The 23,352-nt window shown below is 41.6% G+C and overlaps 1 protein-coding gene across 1 annotated transcript in view; it reads left to right on the top strand.

Moving 5' to 3' along the window:
- LOC148878570 (protein PAM71-homolog, chloroplastic) overlaps positions 1 to 23,352 on the top strand; it is a 66,170-nt gene that overhangs the window by 23,032 nt on the left and 19,786 nt on the right. The window contains exons 4-5 of the mRNA XM_088956767.1: positions 16,105 to 16,152; positions 21,889 to 21,985. Coding sequence (XP_088812893.1) covers positions 16,105 to 16,152; positions 21,889 to 21,985 — 145 coding nt within the window. The remainder of the gene's footprint in view (positions 1 to 16,104; positions 16,153 to 21,888; positions 21,986 to 23,352) is intronic.

The following is a 23,352-nucleotide window of genomic DNA, read 5'->3' on the forward strand; positions in this document are numbered from 1 at the left end:
TGAAGATGGCGCAGTGCAGGGTGGAGCAGAATCAACCGTGTTCTTCCAAAAGAACTTGACCCTTCGCAAGAATCAACTGGATGGCTTGTGAATACAACTCCAACCAATCTTTTCAAAAGATTGGTGTCAAGATCGAATCTTGATTTCTCCCAAGAACTAGAGATCGAACTGCTGGAGGTAGCGGCTGCAGGAAGGAGGCGGCAAGAGAGTATTTGCAGGGTGCAGAATTCTCTCTTCTTGTGATCTCAGCTCTGAAGACAAGAGTGTGTTGGTTGCATGTCTAAAGGCTGCCGCCCCCTCCTCTTTTTATAATCTCAAAGGGATCAGCTCCTAATCCCATTAGGAGTTGCTAACCCAAACCATATTTGGATTAGAAGTCCCTTTAAGTGATAAGGGATAACCCTTATCTTATCTGCAGATTAGATCAGCCATCTCCTAATCTAATTAGGAGGCTTCCAGATCTAAATCTTATTTAGATCTTGGACTCTCTAAGTGGATAGGGTTTGGGCCCAATCCTATCAGCTGATCCATCTCAGAATTTGCCCCTTTAAGTGACTAATCAAATCAGCTCAGTTCGAAATGGGCTTAAGGCCCATTTTAGGTTATGTATTCACTTGGCCTTCCAAACTGTTGCCCAGTTGGGCTTCCTTGTATGGCGTGGGACCCTAACATTGATCTACACATCAGCCACATGGGTTCGGCCTAGCCTTTGTTACAAGGCTTGGCCGAATACACTGTTATGGACAGTGCACCCCCTGAAAACCATCTCATGGTCTCTATGGGCCCAACACTTACACTAAGTAGTCCCTGGGCCACGCCACCTTATAACACCCAGGGACTGTGGGTAGATGCAAGATTAGCCCATCAGGCATTATCCTCAATGGTTTTACACTTAACCTCTTAGCCCATAATGATCATACACTGCCCGACAAGAGAGGACCTCTCCCTCGGCTGCAAGAAACAGTGTTGCACACGATCCTATCGTGGAGTCTGCAGTGGACCCCTGTTTGCTGCTTTTCCAGCAAACAGCACACGATCCTATTATGAAAACATATCCAGGTGTAGACTTTTTATCATCTGAATCCGACTGGAAATCGGTATCTGTATACCCTTGGATCTGTAGTGAGCAGCCATCGAATACTAGACAAAACTCTTTTGTCCTTCGAAGGTATTTAAGTATGTTTTTCACAGCAGTCCAGTGCTCCTGCCTTGGGTTGGCCTGAAATCTGCTTACTACACTCACTGCTTGAGCAATGTCAGGACAAGTGCACAGCATGGCATACATGATGCTCCCTACGGCGGAGGCATAGGGAACGTTTTTCATGCCATCAATCTCCTCAGAAGTCTTGGGAGACATCTTCTTGGAGAGAATGACTCCGTGCCTGAAAGGAACATTTCCTTTCTTGGATTTTTCCATGTTGTATCTTTTGACTATTTTGTCAATGTAGGCAGATTGGGATAATCCTATTATCCGCTTCGATCTATCTCTATAGAGTCGAAGACCCAGTATATAGGAGGCTTCTCCAAGATCTTTCATGGAGAATTGTTGTGAAAGCCATACTTTCACCGTAGTTAACATTCCTACATCATTCCCAATGAGTAGAATGTCATCTACATACAGAACTAAGAAGGTAACCTTATCTCCACTGTACTTCCTGTAGACACAGGGTTCATCCGGATTCTGCTCGAAGTCAAACGATTTGACAGTAGAGTCAAAACGGATGTTCCAACTTCTAGAAGCTTGCTTAAGTCCATAAATGGATCTATTAAGTTTACATACCATGTTTTCCTGACCTGTAGCAATGAAGCCTTGTGGCTGCTGCATATAGATATCTTCAGTAAGATCTCCATTCAGGAATGCAGTTTTGACATCCATCTGCCAAATCTCATAATCATGGTATGCTGCTACAGCTAGCAGGATCCTAATGGATTTAAGCATGGCCACAGGCGAAATGGTTTCCTCATAATCGATGCCCTCTTTCTGAGTGTACCCTTTCGCCACCAAACGAGCTTTGAAGGTCTCAACCCTACCTTCGGGGCCCTTCTTTCTCTTGTAAATCCATTTGCAACCGATTGCTTTTACCCCAGAGGGTGGATCTACTAGAGTCCAGACTCCATTGGTCTCCATTGAGTCCATCTCTGCTCTCATGGGCTCCACCCACTTCTGGGAATCTATGTCCAACATAGCTTTCGCGTAAGTCACGGGATCCTCCTCACTAGTCAAGGTTTCCACCAGGTAACTATCCTGGTCATAACCATGACGGACTGGTGGCCTGGATACCCGAGTGGATCTTCTAGGTTGGTCACTACCTAGAACTTGTGGGACATCTCCCACTGCTCCTGAGCTCTCCTCATCAAGAACAACTTCCTGACGATGGGTGTCCAGGATGAAATCGGTTTCCAAGAATTGTGCATTTCGACTGCAGAACACTTTCTGCTCACTTGGGTCATAGAATAGGTAACCTCTCTACGTTCCAACTTGTTTGCACTCGTTCTTTTAACGTGTGCTGGACAACCCCAAATCTTCAAGTGTCTGACACTTGGTTTCTTTCCGGTCCAAAGTTCATATGGAGTGTGCGGATCCAATTTGGTTGGAACCCGATTTAGCACGTAAATCGCAGTCTCTAATGCGTAATTCCAAAAGGATGTGGATAACTCTGAGTGTATGAGAAGCGACCGGACCATATCCAATAAGGTCCTATTCCTCCTCTGAAACACCGTTAAGTTATGGTGTAGCAGGAGGAGCTAATTGTGATACTATCCCATTGTCCTTTAAGTAGTCCCTGAATTCGTCAGAGAAATACTCGCCACCTCGATTTGATCGAAGGGCTTTAATTTCTCTCCCTAACTGTTTCTCGACCTCTTGTCTAAACTCTTTGAACTTTTCAAAGGATTCAAACTTGTGTCTCATTAGGTACACGTAACCATATCGTGAAAAATCATCTGTGAAGGTGATGAAATACACGTGTTGGTTCCGTGTCCTAACACTCAGGGGACCACATACATTAGTATGTATTAGGTCAAGTGTGCCTGTACATCTTTTAGGTTTACCGTTAAATGGCCATTTCGTCATCTTGCCTTGCAGGCAAGGCTCACAGGTGGGAAGATCTTCTATAGTTAGAAAATCCAAAGGACCATCCTTTACCAACCTTGTGATTCGGTCAACACCGATGTGGCCAAGTCGGTAATGCCACAGACACGTCGGATTAACTGTATCACGGGCTCTTTTCTTGGGGATTTCAACCGATGTAGTTTCGGTTATGTTAGTTTCTAGAGAAGGATGTAGAACGTAGAGACCGTTCTCCAGTTCCCCGTATGTGATGAATCTGTTATTTCTTTTAATAGTAATCGTATTATTAAAGAAGATAGAATAACCATCTGCACAGTTTTGAGACAGAAATCAAATTTCTCTTTAAATTTTGTACATAAAGACAATCTTTCAGTACAATCATTCATTCTCTAAAAATTAACTCCACAATTCCTATGGCCGCGGCTGCAACAGTTGCAGTAGTCCCCAAGTAGAGTGTGACTTCTCCTTCACTCAGCCTTCTGCTTACCTTGAACCTTGCAGTGAGTTACACGCATGAGTTGAAGCCTCGGAGTCAATACACCAGGATGCAGAAGCTACCAATAAATTGGTTTCTATAACACAAGTTTCGAAATTACCTTTCTTGGATTCCAGGTAGGCAGGACAGTTCCTTTTCCAGTGGTCGGTCTCCTTGCAAAAATGACAGGCATCTGATGCTTTGTCTTTCTTCTGCTTCTTGGGTTTGGCAGTCTTCTTCTGGGGCTTTCTCTTTGCCTTCCTTTTCTTGCCCGATTTGCTAGTTTCAACAAGCATGGCAATGGGCTCATCCTTTTTAATTAATTCTTCGGCCCTCTGCAACATATTGATGAGTTCCTGCAAGCTGACGTTCAGCTTGTTCATGTTGTAGTTCATGATGAATTGATTAAAGGATGGAGGCAGAGAGTTGAGAATAGCATCGATCTGTGTTACCAGATCCAGCCCGAATCCAAGAGCCTCCAGTTCGTTGATATAACCCATCATCCGGAGACAATGGTCGCGAACTTGTTGGCTTTTGGACATCTGTGCGGTCATGAACCGTTTCAAGACCTTCTGCCGAGTAGAACGATTCTACCCTTCATACATTGTCTTGAGACTATCCAATACGTCATTGGCAAGTTCGATCTGATCGAACTGCCTCTTAATTGGATTGTCCAAGGAGGCAATGATATAGCAGCGGGCAAGGGAGTTTTTCTCCTCCCATTCTTGGTATTCTCTTCTTCGGGCCTCAGAAGCCATATCTCCTGGACGATCCGGGGTAGGATTCTTGGCTACCTTATCCAACTTTTCAGAGGTTAAGACCAACATAAGGTTCCTGTACCAGTCGGCATAGTTTGGGACCTTAAGCTTGTTGTCGTCAAGAAGTTTTGCAAATGATCTGTTTGCCATTTTCTGATAAAAGAGCAAATATCAGTCCACAACCTAATTTGATTCATGTTCATTTCATAGATATGGATTTTAATCTACGATCTATTTCCATTTATTCATCTCTGATATTTCCCTCATTTCTCAGTGACAGAGACTACGTGTTGTCTCTGGAAATGTGGGAAATCACATAGGGTGCATGGAGCCAACTGTTTCAGCTGCATAACACCACCACCTTTCTGTGAAGGATCACATCCACTCATCATATGAGTTTTCCCTTTGGCCTCTGTCAGACAAGGTTCAGAGCCGTTTTCAGGTAAACCTTTCTGTCCAGTGAGTGCTTACCCATCATATTCGTGAACGCCAAGGTACTGTGAGAGAGTTCCCATTTTCTGGTGAAGCCCCTCCTACATCGGTCTATGACGCCCCTATCATCTTATGAAACACTTAGACAAGCCCAACAGCAAATGGATAGCCCATTTTTTGGTGCGTTTCCTCATTACTGAATGACCCATCTTCATGCTAATGATGGAAGGCCTTTAGAGAGTTCATCGTATGAATTTCCCTATCACTTGCACTCATATTAGCTGGAGGGAACAATTATTACGCCCTAGTTTGATTTAGGTCAAACCAAAGTGGCTCCCACTGACTTTCATAAAGTCAGATTTCGGTGGGCCTTAAATCGGTTAGGGTTCCGCATGTAACCTCTTGATGAGGTGTGGGGCCCACCACTGAGGGAGGTCATCCAATGACCAAAAGGGACACCATGGCAATGATGTGCATTTAGCCATGGTGTGTGTAAGAGCAACTGTCGAATGAACATGGGCCAAGCACTTATGGCCCATGTACGCAGCACATCACACATCCAAACATCTCATGCAGGGATAAATTGATCAAATCAATTAATCATCTGTAAAGCTCATTGGAAGCCCGTTTTAAATCCATAATATTATCTAGGTATATGGGCTAAATTAGGGTTACCCAGTTCGGCCCATATAGCTTTATTCTTTGAAGTGGTTTTTTGGCAGTTTTAACTGTTTAAAACTGGGCCTTTACAGGTTGGGTCGAATTAACCATTTAATTAAATATCAATCCTTAGGCCCATTAGTGGAAAAAATAGGGCCGACTTTCAGCCTTGATTAAACCCTAGATTTGGTCCAAACAGTTTGAATCAATCTTGGTTTGAATGGGTCTAGGGTTTGATCTTTAATTAAATCTTTAATTCAAGAAAATAATCTGAAATTAAAGAACTGATAAAAGAAAATCAAGAATCAGTTAAGTAGGGTTTTCGCACAATCCATCCTGCAAAACAGAGGTTAGATCACAATTTGCAGTTTCATAAATTGCAAATCGTAAATAGCGAATGTCCCATCTGTGAAATCTCCTTTTCTGCACCGTCATCTTCGATCCAAAATAAAATAAATAGAAATCCTATTTTTATTAATAATTACATAAGATCGAATGCCTATACATTGAGTCTAAAATAAAAAAAATATTATTTACAGACCAAATGAAATAAATAAATCAAGAAACTGCAAATCTTGCAGTTCTCCTTGTGCAAACCAAGAATTCAATCTCCTCTTGTACGAACAACCCATAAATCAAGAAAATCATAAAGAAATATTCTAAACAATAATCAGATTTATATAAAATTAATTTCAGATTATTTGCCCATCAATTTTGGGAACAAATTTCCCAAAACCCATATCTGCGCAAATTGGGTAGAATGCCTTCTGCCCATTTGCGCAGGTTCAGATATGAAACAAAATGGTTCAAGATTTGAACCATGGCTCTGATACCACTGAAGGGATAGGATATCCATCACATGGACGCCCAAAGATTGCGGAATAAGGAGCGAATTTCAAAACTTTTTCTCTTCCCTCAACTGGGAATCGCATTCCCTATTTAGAAAATCATATTTTCAATGATCATCCTTGAACCATAAACTGAACCATATCTAAACCAAAAGGACTAGGAAGGGATTATACCTGATGTGGAGAAATAGTATCTCTCGATGGAGGTGTTCACGCCCAAGGAAGGATCCAAAATCTGCTCCCACTAAAGATGGCGCAGTTCAGGGTGGAGCAAAATCAGCAGTGTTCTTCCAAAAGAACTTGACCCTTCGCAAGAATCAACTAGATGACTTGTGAATACAGCTCCAACCAATCTTTTCTCCAAAAGATTGGTGTCAAGATCGAATCTTGATTTCTCCCAAGAACTGGAGATCGAACTGCTGGAGGTGGCGGCTGCATGAAGGAGGCGGCAAGAGAGTATTTGCAGAGTGCAAAATTCTCTCTTCTTGTGATCTCAGCTCTGAAGGCAAGAGTGTGTTGGTTGCATGTCTAAAGGTTGCCGCCGCCTCCTCCTTTTATAATCTCAAAGGGATCAGCTCCTAATCCCATTAGGAGTTGCTAACTCAAATCATATTTGGATTAGAAGCCCCTTTAAGTGATAAAGGATAACCCTTATCTTATCTGCAGATTAGATCAGCCATCTCCTAATCTAATTAGGAGGCTTCCAGATCTAAATCTTATTTAGATCTTGGACTCTCTAAGTGGATAGGGTCTGGGCCCAATCCTATCAGCTGATCCATCTCAGAATTTGCCCCTTTAAGTGACTAATCAAATCAGCCCAGTTCGAAATGGGCTTAAGGCCCATTTTAGGCTATGTATTCACTTGGCCTTCCAAACCGTTGCCTAGTTAGGCTTCCTTGTATGGCATTGGACCCTAACATTGATCTACACATCAGCCACATGGGTTTGGCCCAGCCTTTGTTACAAGGCTTGGCCGAATACACTGTTATGGACAGTGCACCCCCTGAAAACCATCTCATGGTCTCTATGGGCCCAACACTTACCCTAAGTGGTCCCTGGGCCAAGCCACCTTGTAACACCCAGGGACTAGGGCAGATGCAAGATTAGCCCATCAGGCATTATCCTCAAGGGTCTTACACTTAACCTCTCAGCTCATAATGATCATACACTGCCCGACAAGAGAGAACCTCTCCCTCGGCTGCAAGGAACAGTGTTGCACTCTCTGCTTATATGGATCCCGGGAATTAAAACCTTTTGCAAACCTTTTAGAAACCATTAAATATATACTTTTATATCTCATATAAAATATATTTTGCAAAACAAATCTCAACGATTGAAATCGGCTGCCGGCAGTCTTGGTTTCCATTAGTGAGAGTGCATCCCCAATCATTACCTTTGTCCGACAAAGGGGCTGATCCTGTCACTATGATCACCCACTCAGATGAATTCTCAAACTGTCCCAACATACCCAAGTTTTGACCCCCACTAAGGATCTCACTGAATGGTATATCAAAGACAGCCCAATCTGACACCCAGTGCAGTATCATAATCGAGTCTAGGGGTCGGGTGTAACTTTACGGTTTTGCCCATCAATCTTCCAAGGTCCAGGGCAATACTGGAAATCTGGTACAGTTCAAAGATTCAATTAATCCAACACTATATATGCCTAGGGTCTCACCTTGGTAGCTGAGACAGGCCACCCCAACCGACTTGGTGGCACCACAGTATCAGCCTTGTCAGGATAGGTCTCCCCAGACCGACCCACTGGCTGTGAACATTATAAACTAACACAAGTCTCATTAAGTGTCTAGTTTAAGGGTATTACACAGAAACATACCAAGGGAACATGTACCAAATGTGCACTTTTATTCATTTACAATAAACTCATAAAGTACATCATTTTGATTGAAGTAAGGGCATACAAAACTGTCTAACAAGTACAAACCCCTACTCGAGCCCGGTCCTTTTAGTCAAAAAGAAAGATGGAAGTTGGCGTTTTTGTGTGGATTACAGAGCCCTTAACCGTGCTACGGTTCCAGATAAGTTCCCCATTCTAGTCATCAAAGAACTTCTTGTTGATTTCCATGGTGCTTCTTTTTTCAGCAAAATTGATCTTAAATAGGGCTACCACCAGATTCAGGTCCGCAGTGAGGACATTTCCAAGACCATTTCGCACCCACGAGGGCCATTACGAATTCGTTGTCATGCCCTTCGGTCTTACCAATGCGCCCTCAACCTTCCAGTCATTAATGAATATTGTATTCCATGATTTCCTCCGTCGCTTTGTGCTGGTATTTTTTTATGATATTCTGGTTTACAGTGCTTCCGAAGTTGCCCATTTGGATCACCTTCGACAGGCACATGGGACTGACTATATCATGAGTCCTTTTCTTGGGGATTTCGATCAACGTAGTTTCGGTTAAGTTAGCTTCTAGAGAAAGATGTAGAACATAAAGACCGTTCTCCAATTCCCGCATGCGATGAATTTATTATTCCGTTTAACAGTAATCATATTACTAAAGTAAACAGTATTTCCATCAGCACACAGTTTAGAAACAGAAATCAAATTTCTTCTTAAGTTCTGTACATAAAGACAATCTTTAAGTACAATAATTCCTTCTCTAAAAACTAGTTCTACGGTTCCAATTGACGCAGCTGCAACACTTGCAGTCGTTCCCAAGAAGAGTCACTTCCCCTTCACTCAGCCTTCTGCTTACTTTGAACCCCTGCAGTGAATTACACGCATGAGTTGAAGCCCTGGAGTCAACACACCATGATACAGAAGTGACTAACAAATCAGTCTCAATGACACAAGTTTCGAATGTACATTTCTTAGATTCTAGGTAGGCAGGACAATTCCTTTTCCAGTGGCCGACCTGCTTGCAGAAGTGACAGTCCTCGGATGCCTTGTCTTTCTTTTGTTTCTTAGACTTAGTGGCATTTTTCTAGGGTTTCCTCTTTGCCCTCCTCTTCTTGCCAGTTTTGCGAGCTTCAACTAGCATGGCTATCGGTTCATCTTTTCTAATCAATTCCTCGGCCCGTTGCAACATGTTGCTGAGCTCTTGAACGCTGACATTCAGCTTGTTCATATTGTAATTCATTATGAACGGATTGAAGGACGAGGGCAAGGAGTTAAGAATGGCATCTATCTGTGTAACCAAATCCAGCCCGGACTCAAGGGCCTCCAGCTCGTTAATGTAACCCATCATCCGAAGACAATGGTCATGAACTTGCTGTCCCTTGGTCATCTGCGCGGTCATGAACTGCTTTAGGACCTTTTGTCGAGTAGAACAGTTCTGCTCTTCATACATAGTCTTCAGACTATCCAATATGTCCTTGGCGAGTTCGATCTGATCGAACTACCTCTGTATCGGATTATCCAAAGAGGCTATGATATAGCAGCGGGCTAAGGAGTTTTTCTCCTCCCATTCTTGGTATTCCCTCCTGCAGGCTTCCGAAGCCCTGTCTCCCGGACGATCCGATGTAGGATTCTTTGCCACCTTATCTAGTTTTTCTGAAGTCAGGACCAGCATAAGGTTTCTGTACCAGTCGGCATAGTTTGGGCCCTTAAGCTTGTTGTCGTCAAGCAACTTAGCAAATTGTTCGTTTGCCATTTTCTGATAAAACAGCAAAACGTTAGTCCACAACCTTAGTTTGATTCATGTTACCTACATAGATAAGGCTTTTAGTCTATGCTCCATTTCCATTTGTTCATCTTTGAGATTTCCCTCCTATCTCAGTGACGGAGACGGAAAAATGTCTCTGGAAATGTGGGAAATCACATAGGGTGCGTGGAGCCAACTGTTTAAGCTGCATAACCCCACCACCTTTCTGTGACGGATCATATCCACTCATCATATGAGTTTCCCTTTGGCCTCTGTAAGACAAGGTTCAGAGCTATTTTCAGGTAAACATTTCTGTCCAGTGAGTGCTCACCCATCATATTCAGGTTACGCCAAGGTACCGTGAGAGAGTTCCCATTTTCTGGTGAAGCTCCTCCCACATCGGTCTATGACGCTCCTATCATCTTATGAAACACTGACAGACCCAACAGCAAATGGATAGCCCAATTTTATGGTGTGTTTCCTCATTACTGAAGGACCCATCATCGTGCTAATGATGGAGGGCCTTTAGAGAGTCCATCATATGGATCTCCCTATCACATGCACTCATATTTGCTGGAGGGAACAAAAAGAAATTACGCCCTAGTTAATTTAGGTCAAACCAGAGTGACTCCCACCGACTTTCATAAAGTCAGATTTATGGTGGCCCAAATCGGCTAGGGTTTTCGCATGCATCCCTTTTCAGGGTTGTGGGGCCCACCATGCAAGGAAGGGGTCATCCAATGACCTTAGGGGACACCATGGCAATGATGTGCATTCAGCCATGGTGTGCGCAGGAGCCACTAGCGAATCCTCATAGGCCAAGTGCTTATGGCCCATGGTCGCAGCACATCAAACATCCACACATCATCACATGATATGGAAGAATTGATGCAATCAATTACTCACTGTAAAGCCCATTAATCAGCCCACTTGAAAAACACAACATTAACAAGTAACATTGTCTAGGTATATGGGTTGAATCGCAGTTAGCAGTTCAGCCCATATAGCTTTTACACAAATTGGGCTTCTACAGTTTTAACCTCTTAAAACCGGGCTTTACAGGTTGGGCCGAATTGGTTCTTCCAATTAAAAATTGATTTCAGACTTGAAAGTGGGAAATAACAGGACTGAATACAGTCCCTTTTGAACCCTAGGTTCGGTCCAAACAGCTTTGGTCCAATCTGGTTTGAAACGGTCCAAAAACAATTTTTAATTCAAGAAGCAATTCAATGAAAGATCTGAAATTAAAATTCTAAGTTTTGACAATCAAAAACAGATCTAGACTGTTCGTACAACCTGCAAAATAGAGGTTAGTAACTAGGGCTGCAGTTTCCCAAACTACAAAACGCAGATAGCGAACTCTTCATCTGAGAATCTCTAGCACCGCCGCCTTCTCAATCAAGAAAATAAAAAAAACAGAAATCCTATTTCTATTAAATAATTACATTATTGATTGAATCCTATACATTCAGTCTAGAAAAATAAAAAAAATTATTTTACAGACTAGAATGAATAGAAACTGCAAATAACAGGTGTGCAGACATTCTGCGCCAAATTTGATCTTCGAACTCCATGTATGAACAGTCCATTAAATCAGAAATAAAATAAGAACAATTCTAAATTAAATTTCAGATTTAACGAAAATTAATTTCAGACCAACCGCCCCTACAAGAAACAATTTCCTGAAACAAAACTACAAACTGCGCAATACCCGGATAGAACAGCTTCTACCGAATTGCGTAGGTTCAGATTTGATCTCTTGGTTCAAGATTCAAACCTGTGGCTCTGATACCACTGAAAGAATGGTAGGATCCATCGTATGGACGCCAAAAAGGTTGCAGAATGGGTGGACGAATTTAAAAAATCTCCTACCTTTCTTCCAACTGAGAATCGCATTCCCTTATTTTATAATCAAATATTCAAGGATCTACTCGAACCAAACCAGACCAAATCTGAGCCAAAGATTAGGGGAAGGGTTATACCTGATACGGAGAATCAAAATCTCCCAACGTCGGTGTTCACGCCCAAAGAAAGATCCAAGATCTGCTCCTGCTGAAGATGACACAGCGATGGTGGAGTAGAACCCATAGTGTACGTCTCACGTACCGAACTCTTCACAAGAACTCGTTGGAGGCTTAGAGCACCGAACCAAATCAGCCTTTCAGCAAAAACTGATATCAAGAACAGATTTCTTGATTCTCCCTTCAATGGAGTTCGAACTATGCAGCAAGGTGGCGGCGGCTGGAGGAGATCCCTAAGGCTGAAAGTGGCGTGAATGCAGTTTTCAGCTTAGGGAAGATGAGATCCTATCTCAGATTGCAGAGAGTGTTCACTGCAAAAACCCAAGGTCGAATTCTTGTAATTCTTTTTTAGGGCTTTTCTCCTTTCTTAGTGATTAAGAAATCTCCTAATCCCATTAGGAGTTATCCCAATCCAAATCTGTATTTGGATATGGGTAATCTTAATCCTATCTACAGATTAGATCAGCCCATTCCTGATCTCATCAGGAGGTTAATCATAATCCTATCTGCAGATTCGCCCCCTTAAGTGGGTGATCATATTAGCCCAGTTCGAAATGGGCTTTTAGGCCCAATAAGTAATTAGTGCTCAATAAGTTTCCAAACTGCTACCCAGTTGAGCTTCTTTGTATGGCGTGGGACCCAAGCATTGATCTTCACATCAGCCACATGGGTTCAGCCCAGCCTTTGTTATAAGGCTTAGCCGAATTCACTAGAAGGCCCAGTGAACCCCCTAAGCCCATCACATGGACCCTATGGGCCCAACACTTACACTAAGTGGTCCCTGGGCCAAGCCATCTTATAAAACCCAGGGACTGTGGGCAGATGCAAGATTAGCCCATCAAGTATTATCCTAAATGGCTTTACACTTAACCTCTCAACACATAACGATCAAGCACTGCCCGACAAGAGATGACCTCTCCCTCGACTGCAAGGAACAGTGTTGCACTCTCTACTCACATGGATCCTGGGAATTAAAACCATTTGCAAACATTTTGAAACCGTACATAAATATATATCATATATATAAATTTTGCAAAACAAAATTCCAATGATTGAAATCAACTGTCAGCAGTTTGGTTTCCATCAGAGAGAGTGCATCCCCGATCATTACCTTTGTCCGACAAAGGGGCTGATCCTGTCACTATGATCACCCACTCAGATGAATTCTCAGACTGTCCCAACATACCCAGGTTTTGACCCCCGCTAAGGATCTCACTGATTGGCATATCAAAGACAGCCCAATCCGACACCTAGTGTAGTATCATAATCGAGTCTAGGGGTCAAGTGTAACTTTCCAGTTTTGCCCATCAATCTCCAAGGTCCAGGGCAATACTGAAAATCTGGTCCGGTTCAAGGATTCAAGTAATCCTACACTGCATGTGCCTTGGGTCTCACCCTAGCGACTGAGACAAGCCACCCCAACACTTGACAGCACACCAGTGTCAGCTTTGGCAGGATAAATCTCCCCAAACTTATCCAACAGCCATGAACGTTCTAAGCTAAAACGAGTCTCACTAAGTGTCCAGTTTAAGGGTCTTACACAGAAGCATACCACACAACATGAATCAAACACGTATTTTATTTATTTACATTAAATATCAAAAGTACATCAAAACTGATTGCAGCTAAGGGCATACAAAATTGTCCAATAGTGTCAACGCAGTAAATATGAAGCCATGTCCCCTGCTGGCCTTTTACAACCTTTACCCATACCTGAACAGATCTGGGAAGATATTGCTATGGACGTTATTGAGGCTCTTCCTAAATCAAAGGGGTTTGATACAATTATGGTGATGGTTGATCATCTCTCCAAGTATGCCCATTTTATCCCTCTCAGTCATCCCTTCTCAGCTCTCACGGTTGCTCAGGCCTTCCTGCACAACATAGTCCGTTTACATGGCATTCCCCGCTCGATTGTATCTGATCGTGATAAGGTCTTTATGAGCTTCTTTTGGCGCGAGCTTTTTACCCTATAGGGTTCAGAATTGCGTCATAGCTCAGCTTACCATCCTCAAACAGATGGACAGTCGGAGGTGGTTAATCACTGTTTGGAGACTTATTTGAGGTGCTTTGCGGCTGATTCCCCCTCCCACTGGTCTTCTTGGATATCGTGGGCAGAATACAACTATAATACCTCTTTTCACACTACTGCTGGCATGACACTTTTCAAGGTGGTTTATGGGCATGATCCTCCTCCATTAATCCGCTATGAGCTTGGCTCTACGGCTAATGCTGATGTTGAAGTTGTATTCCTTCAACGAGATGCTATACTCAGGGAGTTGCGTGCTCATCTACACCAGGCACAACAAAAGATGAAAGACTTGGCTGATGTGAACCGCCGTGATGTTAATTTTGAGTTTGGGGATTCGGTGTATTTACGAGTGCGACCTTATTGCTAGTAGTCTCTAGCTTGCTGAGCCAATGAAAAGCTTGCCCCTCGATTTTATTGACCATTTGCTATTGTGGAAAGAATTGGTGTTGTCGCTTATAAACTTCAACTTCCTCCAGAGGCAAGGATTCACCCTGTTTTTCATGTCTCGCAACTCAAGAAGGCAATTGGCAATCATATCTCTTCTCCCGTGATTCCTTCCACTCTGTCAGCTGATATGGAAATGCTGGTGGAACCTGCGGCCGTTCGGGGGGTGCGTCCATCCACTATGCCTGGAGTTACTGGTTCGGAAGTGCTTATCAATTGGCAGGACCTGCCTGATTTTGAAGATTCATGGGAGCCTTTTGACTTACTTCGCGACTAATTTCCTCATTTCAACCTTGAGGACAAGGTTAGACTTTGGGCGGCGGGTAATGATAGGCCCCCAATTAATTTTACATACACCAGGAAGGGGAAAGGTCAGCTGGCGGCCAAGGGGGGAAATAATTGAACATGGGGGAATTTATGGCTGGAGGGAATAAGGAGAGTTTTTGTGGCATTTATAGCTTATCAGTTGAGAATAGGAAGAGTATAGGGCATTTAGCATTTATAGCTTGTTAGTTGGGAATAAGAAGAGTGGGGCATTTATATTTCGGCCAGCTAGGCATTTATTATGGAAGGCAGTTATGCTGTAAGATGTCTATAAGAAGGGGCTTTGGGGGATGGAGAAGATAGACTTTTGCTGAGTACAGAATTCTGAGAGTGCTTGGGAGAGCCGGCGGTCTCTCGAAGAACCGACCTACTGTAAGTGATCTTCTTTTCTTCTGAATGAATATCAGTTCCCTGTTGAAGTACTAGTGGTTTGGATTCTGCTGTGAGTCTGTGAACTGCGTGTCAAATTTCTGGGACATATCATAAACCTCTCCACAAATTCATTGAGGACCTCACAAAGACCATCTTTTACAATGTCCCAATGGTCTTGATAGAAAGCCATAGTAAATCCATTTGACCCCGGGGCTTTCGATCTATTCATTGAGAAAACTGCCTTCCTTGTTTCCTCTTCCATAAAGTCTCTCTCCATCCACTGTGCTATTTCAGTCTCCACTTGGGGCCACTCAAAGTCTTCCAATTGTAATCTATCATCCAAGGACCTCCTAAAGATTGCTTTGAAGTGGTCCACAAAGATCCTAGCAATTTCATTCTTGATTTGTTATCTCTTGCCCATCTACCTCCAATCTAGCCACAAAATTTTTCCTCCTCCTCCCATTTGCCGAAGTATGAAAGAATTTTGTGTTACCATCACCTTCTTTCAACCACTTGCACCTTGACTTTTGTCTCCAACTGATCTCTTCACTTAATAAAATTTCTTCCAAATCTTTCTTAATCCTAAACCTCAATTCTCTTTCCTCCAATATGTGTTACACAATTGCAAACTTATATGGAAACTTAACCATGTGCATATCAAGTATTAATGGGCATTAGATTTATAAACCCATTGCCAATTAACAGTTATACTTGAAACCATAGATATTTTATTGTCACATTTACTCTTAAAAACTTCAGTTCTTTTTTTTTTTTTAATTTCTAGACTATGATAAAAATTCCACCTTTAATCTTTCACTTTATTTTGTTGATAAAGATGTTATTATCTTTATTTTTTGTTACTGCTGCCGTTGTTCACTAATATCAAGCCATTTAATATTTGCACCTGTTATGTAGGTTGAAACTATTTTTTGGTGATATCTACTTTTGAAGCTTTCTTTCTCATACTTTGTATGGGTTATGTTGTAACCTCTTATAATCTTTAGTTTACTTTGTAATTTTGTAACACAGATTTATTTGACACTCGTTCTGGTTCCTTGTTCAGACATTTTTTATTGCTGCTCTGTTGGCCATGCAATATGAAAAAGGACTGGTATTACTATAAACTCTCTCTCTCTCTCTCTCTCTCTCTCTATATATATATATATGTATGTATGTATGTATGTATATACAGACATGTATAGTCTTCTAGTTTAAAAATTGTATTTTTAGTTGCCCCACCTTCTTAAAGTAGCTCCTTTGGATTTGATTTGGCTTCTCCACTGCTTCTTTAAGACCTTTAATTAGAGATACTTAGGGGCCGTTTGATAAGGGATGAAGTTTCTGGACTGAACTGAACGATTTATTACTTTGTCATTAGGGTATAGTAATCTACCCAACTTCCCTCTCAGCCATTAAGGAGCCCACCACCTCCTTAAGAACTTATTGACTAGAAGCCAATGCCATAAGCTTTTCAGTTCAGCCACTTCAGCTGTTATCAAATGGTCCACTGAGAAGTTGGAGGCTGCTTCTTTGATTTAATTATCTCTCTGAAGGAAATGTAATTCTTCTTCTAAGAAGCTAACTGTTTTACTTTTCTACAACATGATCACAAAATGCAATGGCCATGATCTTAGCACCTAATAGGTGGTCAAGATATTTCAAGTGCTGTTTTCCAGTACTGCAATAATCTAGGGGATTGACATATCTTTTCAGCTTATACCATTAAGAATAAAACCTAAATCATTTAAGTCCATATTAGGATCAAGTTTTTTTCTTGGTTATTCTTGTAACAGCTGAAACATTTTAATAAAAGTATGCTCCATCCTTCAATTAGAAACTAGTAGTGTGGAGAATATGAGAACTTGTTGATAGTGTCTGGATTTGATGCTTCAAATGGAAAAAGAAAAGATTATTGGGGAGCTAGTCTCAAACATGAGTATTTAAGACAAGCAATATTTTTCTCATAATAGATAAATTCATTGAGATAAAATTAGGATATAGAGTTCTGTATGTTTAAGATGTGCCTAGATCTAATCAAACTAAGCCAGATCTCCGTACATAAAAAGAAACATTTGAGAAAGATAATAAAAGGAAAAAGATCTAATGATACCAAGGACATGAATAGCTGTTGCAGTGGAAATCTTTTTAGGGATTCACCATACTATGAACCTAGGCGTTAAAAAATAAATTGATCATTGTTGAAGCCCAGTTTTTTTACAAGGTTGGATAAATAAGAAAAGAAAAGAAAAAGAGAAGAGAGTAGAATTAAAGAAATTTTCTTATCCATGAAGGAATGGAAAGATCCATCGTATGGATGCCTAGATAAAGCGGAATAGAATGGGCGAATTTCAAAAATTTCTTTCCTTCCTACAACTGGGAATCGCATTCCCTATTTTAGAAAACTAATTTTCAAGGATCAATCTTGAATCAAGAACCGAACCAGATCTGAACAAAACAGTAGGAGAGGGAAATACCTGATACGGAGAATTAGTATCCCCAAACGAAGGTGTTCACGCCCAGAAAAGTCACCAAAGACTGCTCCCACTGAAGATGGCGCAGTGTAGGATGGAGCAGAATCAGTAACGTTCTTCACAAGAACTGGATCCTTCGCAAGAACCCACTGGACGGTAGATGAGCACAACTTCTTTTCAATTATTTCACAAAGAACTGAAATCAAGAACGCTTCTTGATGACTCCCACGTGAGTGGAGACGAATTGCTAATGGTGGCGGCGGCAGGAAGGAGGCGGCAGGGAGAAATTGGCACAGTCTCACTGTATGCTGATTTCTCTCTTCTGTGATGTATATGTATCTCAGATGAGTGTGTTTTGAGGCTGCCGCCCCCTCCTTTTATAACCCTAAAGGGATCAGCGCCTAATCCTATTAGGAGATGTTGATCCCTTTAAGTGATAAGGTAGAGTCCTTATCTAATCTGCAGATCATGATCAGCCCTCCTAATTTGATTAGGAGTTTCCAGTTTTGAATCATATTCAAATTTGGACTCTTACTGAGTGGATAGGGACTTTCCCTTATCCTTTAAGGCTGGTCCATATCTCAGATTCGCCCCATTCAAGCCAATCTAATTAGCCCAACTCGTATTGGGCTTTTGTTCCATTAAGTGTATGTGCTCACTTAAGCCTTCCAAATTGCTGCCTAGTTGGGCTTTCTCTGTATGGCGTGGGACCCAAACATTGATCTACACATCAGCCAGAAGGGTTTGGCCCAGCCTTTGTCATAAGGCCTAGTCGAATTCACTGGAAAGCCCAGTGAACCCCTTGAGCTCATCATATGTGAAAGAATGGTAGGATCCATCTAATGGACGCCATGAAGGGTGCGGAATGGAGGGCGAATTTCAAAAAAATTTCCTACCTTCTTCCAACTGGGAATCATATTCCCTAAATTTAGAATACATTATTCAAGGATCTTACTTGAACCATAAACAAACCAGATCTGAACCAAAAGGAAACATGAAGGATTATACCTGATTCGGAGAAATAATATCTCCCAAAGTTGGTGTTCACGCCCAAAAAAGAAACCAAGATCCGCTCCTGCTAAAGATGACACAGCTGTGGATGGAACGGAACCAGCAGGGTGCATCCTACACACTGGATTCTTCACAAGAACCCTCTAGAAACCTTGAACACCGAATCGTTCTTTCTTTCTTGCAAGACTATTGTCAAGAACTGATTTCTTGACTTCCTGTTGCTGCAAAGATCTAATCTTCCAACAGGGAGTGGCGGCGGCTGAAGGAGGAGAAGTCCAGGGACGAAGAGGGTAGAACTGTCTCTTCTCTCTGGAGTCTGTGAGAGATCAAATCTCATATTGCAGGATGTGTTTCTTGCTTTCTCAAACCCCTAGTTCGAAATCTGATATTTCTGCTAGGGTTTTCTCCTCTTTTTTCTTGATTAAGAAACCTCCCCATATTTTTGGGAGTTATCCCAATCCAAATCAGTATTTGGATAGGGGTTAATCTTAATCCTATATGCAGATTAAGTTAGTTAACTCCTGATCTTATCAGGAGGTTACCAGATTCAAATCTAATTTGAATTTGGTCTCTTAGAGTGGATAAGGTTAAAGACCCAATCCTTTTACTAACATTAATCTCAGATTCGCCCCATGAACTGGTGATCATATCAGCCCAGTTCGAAATGGGCTTTTGGCCCATTAAGTGTTCAGTGTTTAACCAGTTTCCAACCTGCTGCCCAGTTGTGCTTCTTTGTATGGCGTGGGACCCAAGCATTGATCTACACACCAGCCACATGGGTTTGGCCCAGCCTTTATTACAAGGTCCAGCCGAATTCATTGAAAGACTCGGTGACCCCCTTGAGCCCATCACATGGACCCTATGGGCCCAACACTTACATTAAGTGGTCCCTAGGCCAAGCCATCTCATAAAAACCCAGGGACTGTGGGCAGGTGCAAGATTAGCCCAGCAGGTATTATCCTAAATGGTCTTGCACTTAACCTCTCAGCCCTTAATGATCAAGCACTACCCGACAAGAGAAGACCTCTCCCTCGGCTGCAAGGAACAGTGCCGCACTCTCCACTCACATGGATCCCGGGAATTAAAACCTTTTGCAAATCTTTTGAAACAGTACATATACATAAACATATATATATTAATTTTGCAAAACAAAATTCCAACGATTGAAATCAACTGCCGGCAGTTTGGTTTCCATCAAAGAGAGTGCATTCCCGATCATTACCATTGTCCGACAAAGGGGCTGATCCTGTCACTATGACCACTCACTCAGATGAATTCTCAGACTGCCCCAACATATCCAGGTTTTGACCCCCACTAAGGATCTCACTGATTGACACATCAAAGACAGCCCGATCCGACACCCAGTGATGTGTCATAATCGAGTCTAGGGGCCAGGTGTAACTTTCCAGTTTTACCCATCTGTCTCCAAGGTCTAGGGCAATACTGGAAATCTGGTCCGGTTCAAGGGTTCAAGCAATCCCATACTGCATGTACCTTGGGTCTTACCTTGATGACCGAAACAAGCCATCCCAACACTTGGTGGCACATCAGTATCAGCTTTGGCAGGATAAATCTCCCCAGACTTATCCAATGGCTGTGAACGTTTAAAACTAACACAAGTTTCTATAAGTGTCCAGTTTTAGGGTCTTACACAGAATTATACCAAACAACATGAATCAAACATGCACTTTAATTTATTTCCACTAAATAACAAAAGTACATCAAATCCGGTTGAAGCTAAGGGCATACAAGGCTGTCTAACAATATGGACTCTATGGGCCCAACACTTACACTAAGTGGTCCTTGGGCCAAGCCACCTTGTAACACCCAATGACTGTGGGCAAATGCAAGATTAGCCCATCAGGTTTAACCCTCAATGGCCTTACACTTAACTTCTCAGCCTATAATGATCAAACACTGCCCGACAAGGAAGGACCTCTCCCCCGACTGCAAGGTACAGTGCTGCACTCTCCTCTTACATGGACCCCGGGGATTAAAACCTTTTGCAAACAATTTTGGAAACCTATAATACATATATTATATAAATATATTTTGCAAAACAAAATTTCAACGATTGAAATCAACTACCGGCAGTTTTGGTTTCCATCAGAGAGTGCATTTCCCCGATCATTACCTTTGTCCGACAAAGGGGTTGATCCTGTCACTATGATCACCCACTCAGATGGGTTCATGAACTATCTCAACATACCCAGGTTTTGACCCCTTCTAAGAGTCTCACTGATTGGCATATCAAAGATGGCCCAATCCGCCACCTAGTGCGGTGCCATAATTGAGTCTAGGGGTCAGATGTAACATTCCAGTTTTGCCCACTAATCGCCAAGGTCCAGGAAACTAATCCCACACTGCATGTACCTCGGGTCTCACCCTAGTGGCAGAGATAGGCCACCCCAACCGACTTGGCAGTACATCAGTGTCAGCCTTATCAGGATAGGCCCCCCCAGACCGACCCACTGGCTGTGAACATTCTAAACCAACACAAGTCTCATAAGTGTCTGGTCGTAAGGGTATTACACAAAAACACACCACATGACATGAATCAAATATGCACTTTATTCATTTACAATAAATGTCATAAGTACATCAAACTGATTGGAGCTAAGGGCATACAAAACTGTTTAACAATCCAAGCAGCCCAAATTTCATGGACAAGCTTAATATTCAAAATTCATACTACTGTTAACCAATAGTCTATGTATGGACTTGTTTTACTCATCTAAGACTTTCTGTTTGATATACACTAAAATACTTTATTATATGCTTCAAGTTAAGTATTAACACTGTTGTGGATTCCCTAATTTATCTATGTGATAAAACTTTACAAACACACTTTAATTTATAAATTCTAATAATCTGGAAATGGAAATATTAGCGACAAAATTTGCACCTTGTCCAGCAACTTCCATAAATCCATGTCTGAAACATGCATGTTTCAAAAGGTTAGCTCACCATGTGCTTACTCAGCCATTACTTTGGTTACAGATGCTTATTTGACATCACAGCTATGCTTCTAGAAGTGTAGACATGGTCTTTTTCAACACCTGCCTTTTGGTTCTCTTTAATAACAGATATTTTACTTTTACTATTAACAGGAATGATGGATATTATTAGGCAATATTTTTCATCTAGCTGTTGCATGTTAGCGAAGAAAATATTAGAATCAAAATTTCTAGTAGTTTTTGTTAATCTAGGGTTTTCTCACAACTTTTAAGGTTTTAGTCTGTCTTCCTGCTCTCAATGCCTTTGCTCCAATTGTCCATTAATTGTTGAAGATACAGAATTAGTGTAAAATAGTTCTATTTTACAGGCATCAATTGTTCTTATATGTTTTTTATTTAATTGACTAGGTCTTACTTGGATCAATGGGTGCTCTTGCACTTATGACAATCCTATCTGTCGTTATAGGACGGGTATTTCAGTCAGTACCAGCACAGTTTCAGACAAGTAAGTTAGTATTTGGCACTTCATAATGAATGAATGGATAGAACTCCATGGATGAAATTGATCTTATTTAGGTAGTGATCTTGAAGAGTAGCACAAGAGTCTGGTAAGGGACTCTTGCTCATTTCTTTGCTAAGAAACTGCTCAGTTATAGCACTCTCCTGCCCACCTAGGATTGGCATTATCTTTGAATGATCCTTCCAAGTGACCCTTCCAAGTGAGTTTGCTGTTAGTTTGAACTTGGTCTAGTGATCAAAACCTGGGGCCTTCAGGGATTGAGCTGTTTCAAGGGACAATTGAGTATGGTGTTTCTAGCTTATTGAACTCCCATGTAGTTCGTGATGCTTCAAGTTTCTTTCCCTAATCCAAGGCCTCCGGTTATCTTTTGCACTGGGCTTGAGAGGCTTGCTACAGAGAGTGACTCTGATTGTTTTTGGCAGGTTGTGGATTTAGGTATGTGAAGACTTAGTTACCCTCATAGATAGGCAAAACCAATGGTGCATAGGTTCTGAGATTTGCCAATTTTATCAGAAATAATTCAATTGTAGAGGTATGAGGGGGAATGGTTTATACTTGGGTTCTACATTTTCATTTTGAATTGTTTACCACTTGTCTTCATTTGGTACTAGATGATTGCATAGAAATGAGATCCTGACCCTTTTTGAGCTTTTCATATTTCTTCTCAATTAATGGGAGAAAGATCATATGGAGTCACTTGAGATATTCATTTTCTTCTCAAACAAAGAGTTATCCCAAGAGATTTTCGCAGATATCGTCATTATTGAAGTTGCCCATTGGATTGATGCCAACTAGGATTTTCTAAGATCATGTTCAACTGAAGAAAAGATAAGGAATCCCAAGTACAATGACCAATTAGGATCTTGACCCATATATAAAATGACATCTTTTACATCATATGCATCAAAAGAAGAGTTAAAGGTTATTAGAACCTCAGAACATTTTTATCTTTATTCCAGAATCATTGACATTGATTTATGTTCGTTTGAAAATGCACATATACTATTTGAATAATTAAGACAGAGAGAAAGAGAGAGAGAGCATGGGAAATGTCAAACAATTCCTACAAGGATTGAACAAATTTCTGTTATCATTCTCTAACATCTAATTCTTTAGCTTACTCTCAAGCTGATTCTCTGTCTAGGGATGCGGTTGGGAAGAGAGTTACACTACATTCCAGCTCTTCTAGGGTTTAAAATAATTTTTGTTGTACTACTGAGGTGTTGTATTCTGTTGGATTTCCTCTTTTGAGATTCTCCTCTTGGGTCTCACCTGGTCCTTTGGGAGCTTGATGCTTGCACTTCTTTTCATCCCCTATATTGGTGATGGTTTTTATTATTTAGGGCAATAGC

Source organism: Nelumbo lutea, chromosome 1 (assembly GCF_056320005.1).
Source record: "Nelumbo lutea isolate HS-2025 chromosome 1, American lotus-T2T, whole genome shotgun sequence".
Lineage (NCBI taxonomy): Eukaryota > Viridiplantae > Streptophyta > Magnoliopsida > Proteales > Nelumbonaceae > Nelumbo > Nelumbo lutea.